This window comes from Haliaeetus albicilla, chromosome 17 (genome assembly GCF_947461875.1).
Source record: "Haliaeetus albicilla chromosome 17, bHalAlb1.1, whole genome shotgun sequence".
Taxonomy (NCBI): Eukaryota; Metazoa; Chordata; class Aves; order Accipitriformes; family Accipitridae; genus Haliaeetus; species Haliaeetus albicilla.
Genome location: NC_091499.1, coordinates 28,730,605 through 28,740,996, shown reverse-complemented (window position 1 = coordinate 28,740,996; position 10,392 = coordinate 28,730,605). Strand labels below are relative to the sequence as shown.

General features: G+C 38.8%; 1 protein-coding gene across 1 annotated transcript in view; it reads left to right on the top strand.

Moving 5' to 3' along the window:
• TRDN (triadin) overlaps window positions 1-10,392 on the top strand; it is a 239,427-nt gene that overhangs the window by 113,180 nt on the left and 115,855 nt on the right. The window contains 2 exon segments of the mRNA XM_069805163.1: window positions 5,675-5,737; window positions 6,568-6,630. Coding sequence (XP_069661264.1) covers window positions 5,675-5,737; window positions 6,568-6,630 — 126 coding nt within the window.

The following is a 10,392-nucleotide window of genomic DNA, read 5'->3' as shown; positions in this document are numbered from 1 at the left end:
ACAGGAAGAAATAAGGAACACTTATGTGGGTCACATGAAAGCACTAGGTATTTCAAGCATGATATTGCCATTACGTACTTTCTGCAGACCTCAAAAATATCTCCATAAGCAATCTTCAAAACTGCCAAATAGTGTTTCAGATTGGGATCTGAAAACAGTGAAGCAGTTTCAAAACGCAAAATCAGGCTGGAGAGATTGCCTAGGCGTCAGCGTGTACTGTATCTCCACTGACCTGTGTGTTCCATTAGTCCTTCACTTGCTCAATATGAGAACAAATTGTGTTGCATTACTCTGCTGAAATGAAATGGTGTGGTTTAAGCAGAGCTTTGCAAAAAATGCACTTGATTTTGGCCTAAGCACTCACTTGTAAGTTAGAGAGAGCACGTGAGTGTGTGTGTGTGCGCAAGTGTGGACATATGTGTTTGTGTGTGAAAAGAAGCAATTCTAAGAAATTTAGGTTAATATTATTTAGGTTTCTTTGATCTATCTTGACTTTTCAGTAGTTTGGCTGAGACAAGACAGAATGATTTCTCATAGAGGAAATAACTGGACCAACAAGGGGACTCTTACCCCAGAAAGGGATTTTTTTCAGAGGCCAATTTTTACTTGAAATTTAGATTTAATTTTAAAAGTATGAGTTTCCATGATACCCTAAATTAAGCAGAAATATTTCCTCGCATTTTTTTTAACTCCTCCAAAATGTTTGTAACACTAAAGTGGCCTTATTGTGTGACTGTGTATGAAATTGTTTAGAATCAAAAGTGCAACTGGTTAGTCATGGTCAGTCTCCACCCTAAGCATCATGCAATGCGGAAACAAATGTCACCAAAACCTGCAAGGCAATGAGTTATTTTAATATTTAAAAAAGATATCCAGGTCCTGCTGAAATCAACAGCAAAACTTTCACTGAGTTCAGCAGGGAAAGGATTTTGGTCACCAATTACAATAAAGGACGAAAAAACATAATCTCTCCAAAATTAATAAGGAGATACAAATTTTAAAATACAACTTGGGTTTTTTTGGAATGATCTTTTAAAATTATGCCAGTGACAGCTTAAGGTGTACAGAGATGCTTGCAGGAAAATGGAATGAAGTTTTACCTGGAATGAAGTTAAGTTCAGTCTGAATTATAGTTTCTCAGGAAAACCTAAATTAATGTTTGTTTTGTTCTGTTTTGCATGTAAGTGAGTATACACGTACCTCTGCTGCTCCTTATTTCTGCCAGGACCAGAATCAGTAGGCAAGAAAAGCTGTCGTAGCATTTCACAAAGCCAGGCAATATCCAAAGTCTATCACAAGAGCTTTTCTCCTGAGATTCCCTGACAACAGGGGTTTAGATAAATGCAGATAAGCTTCGTATAAGTATCTGAACTTTAGAAGGCTTATCTGAACCAAAACATCCCCAAACTTCTGGCTTTCAGTCCCACTAGTTAGTGGCTGTTACACGCACGCCTCTCCACAAGAAGGTCCCGGTGGCTGTATTTCGCTGCCCTCCTTACCTCAGTTTCTCAGAGGGGATGGGATGAGCTGACAATTCCTTCCAGAGTCAGTGTTTCCATGAGCACATGGACCATCTACAGCAATACAGAGAAGAAACTCTTAGAGCACCATCCTCTTCCAGTTCCCAGCTGGCATGCCCATAACCCTATGCCCAGTAATTCACGTGCATCCCTAAATTTAGATTCCACTCAGCGCTGGCCCAGTAGCACACTGGTCTTACCAGGCCTGTTTTCAAGTGCTGCATTGTTAGCATGTTTCTGTTACCTCCCCTCCCCCTGTTGTCCAACAATTAGTTGGCGTCCCAGGAGAATAACACAAAGACATTGTCAAAGCCAGAAAAGGCAATTCAGATTGAAACACCTCTTTCTTGGTCTCTGTTGAATCTTACTTGGATTTCCACTGGTGGTCCCTCACCCCTTATTCAGAAATAAATAATTCCATCCCAGCTGTTTCTTTGCTTTAGGGCTGTTCTCTCTGCTCCAGTCACTTCCCAAGAAAGCTCTTCTGTGCTGCTGCTTTTTTTCTCTCCCAGGAAAAAATTTTACCTGAATTTCTCTTCAGTAGCACATCACTGCTTTAATTCACACTTCTCGTGGTCACTGGATTCCTCCTTGTGCTACATAAAGCTCCACTTCTGCATAAAGCCTACAGAAAAAAACTTGACTAAATGCAAAGTCCATTGCTTGTCTTGCTGACTGACTCTGTCATCTGCATATATCCCTGTTTCATTCGTGTAAAGGCATTGCAGGCTTTTGAAAGTCAGGTCTTTTTGCACACGTATCTCTTACACCCTGTACATAAAATGTGGGTCGGGACCAGTGCTCCTGCTGTTAAAATAACATTAATTACATTATCAAGAAACAGTAACAATAACAATAGTTTTTTCAATAGTCAATTGCACTTGAATTCCATATTTTAGTTGGCCCTGAACCGTCAAAACCACTTTGTGTTTCCTTGTGTAACCTACTGTTCATGCATATTATGATCCTTCCTTATGCAGCTGATCCATGGACTTTTGTAGTCCTGCTACTGTTCCTAGCTGAAAAAATGAGCACTTTCAATTAACAGACAGGGTTCATATTTTACAGTGCAAAAGACCGGCATAAGTTCCTATTTAATTATTTGCTCTGCCTCTTAATTTAGGTGTGTACATATCTGGAGAAAACCCACTGCATTTACTGCTTCAGAAATGACAGGTTTTGCTGGTGTTAAATATATACTTAATATGCAACAATCTAAATGTAAGCTACTCAAATTGAGAGGAAATAAATTTATTCAAGAAATAGGATTGCTTCCCTAAATCAGAAATAGCTCTTTCCATAATATCCAAGTCCATCATTCTCATTTACGTCAACTTTTGTCAGCAGTAGTTGTAAGGGACAGCAGTGGGGCTAGATGCAGCTGAGATGTGAGTGGAAGCTCTGTGACCGTTTTTCTCAGGCTTGACCAAGACTGCATATCTTGCATTGGGCAGCGCTAATGGGAAATAGGGTCCACAGTCCTTTAATACCTCGATGTAATCATCCTTTAGAAAATTCATAACAAATGTAGATGTCTCTAGGCTGCCCGGACACTCTGAATATTGCAACTTGAGAGCTTGATGGGAGAAAATTATGTCAGTGGAATTAGTTGGTAGAATGACTTAGCAATAAAATCTCTGCAGCCAGGGAGGTAGCCTCCTTGTGCTTTAGGTTATTTGCAGTAAAAATTCCTCCTACTTCCTTTACATCCTCCATACAAAGCTCCACTTCTCAAAACTCCAGGTCTCAGTTCATGGCTCTCACGACACATACGGCTCTGAACCTTGCTATGAAACTCGGAGCAGATTTCATGTGGTTTAGCTGGGCCCCAGAGGCACACAACACACCACAAATTCAAAGGCAGAAATGGTTTCTGACTGAAGAGAATCTTGCTGGTTGTAAGGACCTTGGGCTTACAAATTATTCCTGTGCATCACCTAGCACCAGAAGTATAAGGAAGCAAAAAAAAAAAAAAAAAAAGAATCTAACTAACTGGAAGAGCAGAGCTGTTAACAGCTCCACCAGAACCAAGGCACTCAGAAATAAATGGAAATTACAGAAGTACCAGGAGCACTTCAGTCTCTAGTTACCAGGAGTCAAGGCTAGTGGAAGAAAGAGAGTCAGAAGGAAGCCTTTTTCTGACAGTAACTGATATGTTTAACGGTTTCGGTTAAATCACGCAGAGTGTGCAAACAATTAAACCACATTTTAGAGATTAGAAAAGTTGTACATTGCATGTGGGAATGAAACACTGACAAGTCACAGGTGGCACAGGGCAGGGGAGCTGTGGAACGGCTTGTGTGTCATCTGAGGCTGAAGAGTCTCTTCTGTTTTGAGGAGGCAGCCACGGGCCCTAACATGAGTCTGGAACAGCACGTCAAAGAGAGAGAGACTCCGGGGAACCCGAGAGAGAGACAATAACAAGGATATTAACATTACAAGAGAATGAAGCTCCAAACAAGCCTGTGGAGGATGAGCGCTCCTCTGACGCTCTATATGTGCTTAAGAAACCTGAGCATCATAAACCACACTTAGGACACAAAGGAATTTGTAGCTTGAGGTCCGGTACGCTCAGGGTTTCAGCAGGGAGCATTAAGTGCACAAAACACTGAGAGGAACATTCTGTACCTTACACCACATGCAAGGATTTTCTGCTTCATTTTGTCAAGACAATAACAAGAGAAATGCATTGAATAAATCTGTTTAAAACAAGAAAGAACTGGAACACATCAAAATGATGTTTAACATTAAACACTCTTGTCAGAAAATCAGCAGAAGTATGGTTTGGGGAGACCCTGAATATTGGTAAATACATTGCCTCCATGATAGGCAAAAATAACTTTATTTATGAAACTACCATGGACAGACTGTGGAATTCATGTACTCTATGAAAATAGCAATTTTTCTATCACACATACACGTATTTTGTTTTGGTTTAGGAAGCACACTCTGTATTTCAATTAATTTTTTTCATTCCCTGTTTGTATATATTTTTTCATGCAGAAGAAAAGTCTATTGTGGTAGCTAGAGAAGTGAAAAGTAAGTTTCTTCATTTTTCCTTTATCTTCATGTTAATTTATGCAAGGGATAATAACATATTTGCTTCCTGGATCTGCTGGCTTTAGAAAATATTCCTATACCTTAAATATTTTTCAAGTAAAGACAAGACTTGCTTAAAGGCTTATGGTCCAGTGTTCGTGCAGTTTTGCATGGTAATAAAACTTGGTTTCTTATCTACATTCATAACAGTAAAACATCACAAAAAGAAAAGTAGTTCCACTAACTACAGCAACACCCAAAGCCATGCAGCACAAACTGAAGGTAACAAATTTGGCTTTTTCTGGATGAGCAGTTAAAAAAACCATTTAGATTAGCTATTCTTGTACTCTGGTATTCTTCCCCATCAAAATGGGGATTCATTTCCCAAAGGAAAAATGAGAATTATAGCTTCTTCATTTCCTCTACTGAACTCTTAATTTTCTAATTAATAACATCCATGGAACAAGTACTTAAATTGTTGTAGCTTTTTGTAAAAGAAGCAAAAATATTATCCTTATTTCTACTGTTGTCTAATTAATTGACAAAATAGAGGCAGACACTTTTAAAAGAAAAAGTCATATTCTTTTGTTGATGATGCTTTAACTGCAATTCTCCGTGAATGACTGAAGTCCTGTAATGACCATTTCAAATGTTCAATTCATAAAAAGTGTTATAAAGATATATTATATACTCAGGCTTTTCATGGCTTTCTGCACTTATTCCAAAGTACCACTTGCAAGTTTTGCTGCCATTCAGTCAGATTTTATATAAGAAGCAGAACAGGTGCATGGCTACTGAATCACCACAATAAACTCTTACTTACACCAGGTTAATGGGCATAATTTCTTGAATTAGTACTTCCTTAAGTAATTATCTGATGTACCTACTGGTTCCAGTTCTATCCTCAGAGCCACTTTCTGAGTATTAAGCTGTATTTCTGAGCTGCTGATAGTAAACTCCTCAAAAAGTGACCAGCTTATCAAATCTAGAACCTACTGCAGTTAGTCAAGGATTCCCATCCCAAATAATTATACATACGTGTGTGTGTGTGTGTGTTGTATATATCTAGCTAGCTATGTAAAAGTAGTCAGCTGAACTTTTATTTCCTTTTTTAGAGAGAAAAGAGGAAAAGAAAAAGACTGATATAAAAAAGGCTACGACTGAAACCAAGAAGAAAGGTATGGTTTGGGAATGGTTTTTATTGGCCTCATTCAGCTTTTACTCCCACTCCTGGCTCAAATCCCATTGGTTTTTATTAGGTTAATCCAATGCTTCTGGCTCTGTATTGTCCTCTTAGTTGCTTAGTCACTATTTTGCATGTTACCACTTCTTCAGTATCTGTTCAGTGTCTGATATTTTCTAAACTCTTTCTGACAAACAGAAAGTCCTGTTTGGTGGCCATCTATGGGCTTGTTAAACAATTTGCTGGACTCCATCTATATATCAGGACACAGTGATACTTCCATACACAAAACTCATGGGAGATATCACTCAGTTCATGGTACACCACTTTCTGAATGTAGGGTAGATTTCTTTATTTATATTCTAGGATCGCAACCCAAACTGGCAGTGACCAAACTGCAAAGCCTTGATATCCATCTAAATAACATTTTGGATCATTCATTCCCAGGAAGCATCTAAAATCCACTAAGGTCTTGCTTTCATGGGAAAATATTTATGTCATTCATTATTTTTTAATGATCTCATTGCTACTGGAGCTTAAGCTAAAAGGTACCACATTCATGCACTGATGATTTTTGCCTAGCCTTTGATGAATTATTAAGGGTTCAAATCATCCATAGTTGATGCATACTGATTAATTTTCATTTGCAGCTGATTGCTCTGTGGCTAGTTGGGTGCAAGTGCTATAAAGGAATAATCTGAACTAAACTCCCAAATAAGTCACATTTTTTTCAGCATGTGCCCACCAGGACTTGGCTGACTGCATATCTGAGTGTATGATTCAGAGTTCTAGCATATCAAATTACTTTCTTTAATTAAATCTTAGAAAAAGAAGGAAAAAAAGAGAAAGCTCATGAGAAGACAGCTGTCCCTGAAATTAAAAAAGCAGGTAAGAAATTGAAGTCTGTGTTTCTCTGCAGTAGATATCTGACTATTTAGTGTAAGCACTTTCAGGTTTTAAGCATTTGAGATAGAGTTGTATGTAATTCATTATCACTTAGAAATCCAAGCTGGAGAGATATATATATAATATATATCACAGTATATTTTTATATATATATGTGAAATGTGTTTCCATTATATTATATAGAGAGAGTACTTTACACATATTATATATATGCATATACGTATGTGTATATATAATACATGTAATTTTCAATTCTGTGAGCTTAGGATTTTTACAAAAACTTTAGAAACACTGCTTTCTCTTATACACTAAATCACTTGAGAGGATAAGTAGTTTCAAAGGGTGCGTGGCACGGAATGACTGAATGAAGTGCATAGATTTTTGCATGAATTATTTCAGAAATTCATCTCATTTTAAGTAATAAACAGAAACATAAGCATATTAAAACAGTTAATGTGGTAGAAAATAGATATCTTTCTGAGGCTTTCTCTACCCAGAAAATATTTTTTTCAAAAGTTAAAAATAAAGTTAGTGAGTGTCCTGAACCTCATTGTTTGTGCTTCATGCTATTTAGCATAAAAAGATAAATTTTTCAATAAGATTAGAAATTAACATTTGGGTCTTGTCTACACTAAAATTGTTGTAACTTTTCTTTCCCATTATTTCAGTAAATTTGTAAGTATGTTTCATGCACAAATACAAACATATCTCCAGTAAGTGACACAGTATCATTAAAATCAAGTCTCATTAAAATCAAGGAGAAGCAAAATGGTCAAATCTAGTGGTTTGGTCATCATCTTAATATCTAGAAACACTGATTCTACTTGCTGCTTTGTCAGACAGTTTCTATATTTCCTTCTACGAGCCATCAAGTACTCGGATGAACCTTTCTGTAGACTAGAGTAATGCCTAAAACCATGGAGAAAGGTTTAAAATAGGATTGAAAGATTCAGGGCTATAGTTTCTATGTCCTCAAGGCAAGCCTTGTACTCTGTTATGTAATTATTCAAATCTGTTGAACTTTATCAAAAGCCAAGAGGATATATATCCCATTGTTTACTAACTTTGTAGATTATACATGCAAATTTCAATAAGCAACTGGCTTTTTGCCATTGAGTCATACATGGTCCACTTAAGCTTTCCTATTCAAGTGTTTATGGATGGGAAGAAAAATGTTAATTTATGTTTGGTACAATATAAAAATACACAGAATGACACAGAATACCTTGGAGTACCATCCCGGTAGCCACGTACAACATAAAAATACACAGAATGACACAGAATACCTTGGAGTACTATCCTGGTAGCCCCGTATTTAAATAGGCTTCAGTCTTTTATAGTAGGGAGTGGCACACTGGGGAAGGGATGGGGATGAAAGGGAATACTCTTTTCCAAGTTAAGTTGCATATTTAAATGTATAAACACAGATTTAAAAAGAAAATAAGCTGACAATTCAAATATCTTTTCTAATTTTATTCTGGTTCTAAGCTTGTATTTCACTTGAGAATACGGAATTGTAAAAGATTACATTTTATGGCAGAGCTGCAGCATAAAGTTATTAATATGTTCATCTTCACAAGCTGTTGCTAAATCCAGTGAGTCATCCTACCAATGCCAGAAAGACACAAATGAGACAAACCGAGACATCTGCACATTTCTGTCCCTTTTATTAGCTCCGTAGGTTGTTGCATTTTGAAGAGTTTACTAGCCTTTGTGCAAGAGGATGGTAATCCATAATATATTCTAGCTACACATGTTGCTGTTATTCCTCATTCAGCTTGCTCTTTGAATGCATGTGCACTTTCTAGCTTTGACTGGCAGCACCTATTGTTATCCCTAAAAGGTTTTAAGCCTGAAATAATTGCCACATTTGATCAACAGAATAGTAGGGCATAGCCCAGTTTTGAAATGAGGCACCTCAACGTCTGATAGTATTTACATGCTTTGGGCAGACACGGCAAACGAACCTCAGAGCGCCTGAATCAGCAGCGTAGATAAGCATCCAAAAGCAAGAGTGTAAGAACAGCTTCCAATTTTCTTACCTTTTCCCATTAAAAGGCAAGGCGGAGGCCACCGCGTTAAAAATAAACTCCTCGCTCTGGTGTCCAAATCCTCGCTGGATGCCCCCGATTTTGAGTTCGCGTTTTGCTCCCCCCACCCTTCGCGACCCCTGCAGCTCCCTCCTCGCCGTTCCCCACACACGACCCCGGGCCGGCAGGGACCCCGCTCCCACCTGTGCTCCTCATCCTCGCCTACCTCCTCCCAGAAGATTCCCCCCTGCCAGGAGGCCCGTCAGCCGGGCTTTCCCCGCGGTGGTGCATACAGGCGGTCAGGTGCAAGAGAGAGCGAGCGGAGGAGATGCTCCGTAAGCATTAAGTGATACAAACATCTCTAAAATAATGCTCTGAGAGCAGCACTTCCCCCTCTTCCCCTCCATCTCTCTTCCTCTAACAAGGAATGCTTGTGATTGCAAATACTGAATATTCTTGCTGATTAATATTTTAGATTAGCCCTTTTGTCCAGGAGACAATTTTATCTCTGGCATTACCAGAATGGAGTTTTTTATTGCTCTCCATTAACTGCAAACCTGTGATGTATTTGTTTATTTGCATGCTGGCGCTCTCGTTCTCCATTCCTCTCTTCCTCCGTTCCTCTCTCTCTCTTTCTGCTGCTGCAGAGGAGCAAGAGTCATCTAATGTGCAATGTTCTTAGTCTTTAGTACAGAGTGAACTGAATGATTCTTAATTAGCTTTTAAAAATGCATTGTAGATAAAACCACATTAATCCTCTGACCTTCAGCTAATACAAAAACATTGTGTTAATTGTCCTGAAAAATAGATAATTCCATTGTTACAAACTCAGAGGTCTTGCTTAAACAAACATAATTGTCAGACACAAGGGTCTGGCACAGTCACACTTCAAAACATTGTACAAAAATCTATCCAGCGCTACTCTGGAGAAAGAAGGAGCTGCATCTCCAAATCCCCGTGACGGGGCTTGCTGAGCCTCGGCAGAGACAAGCCTTTGCCAGGCTCTCCCAAAGCTCCCGGTGGTTGGGACGCGTTGGCGTGGAAGGGTCCAGCCTGCAACCTGACCGAGGAAGGGGACCCTCTCTCTTAAAACTTTGGTGTCCAGCCCTACAGGAAAATGAATACGCAGAGGTTGGTGTTTTCAGGTACTCATAGTTTGCTTGCAGAGTGTTTCCTGATGGTCCCTTTCTCAGAGTCTCAACAGTCTGGAGCTTCTCTGCTCCTTCTTGTGTCAGCTTTCCTAAAACTTCATGATGTTCAAACGCAGCCTTTGCCTCTAAGTTTGATTGCTGCAAACTCCTTTCCCACTTTGTTTTGATTCTCACAACAAATAACGTAGGTAATAAATGAGCTTATAAAGCAATGAAAATGTCAGCCTGGATCATCACACCATTTCCTAACTAAAGCTCTGCTCAGCTGTCATTGATGATCTTGCTTTCCTGTTATTGCTGAATAATTTCAAATAATTATGGTAATAAAAATACTTAGGTCTTGTGCAGCATTTTTTGATAGTAAATCTTAGAACCACTTTAGAAGGACAGTCAGTGCCTTTGCCTCCGCTTTCCACACAGGGAAATTTGGGTATAGACATGTGACCCAGGCCAGCTGTCCACGGGGCTTATGAAATATATCTTCTTGTCGTGGTTTCAGCTGGGATAGAGTTAATTGTCTTCCTGGTAGCTGGTACAGTGCTATGTTTTGAGTTCAGTATGAG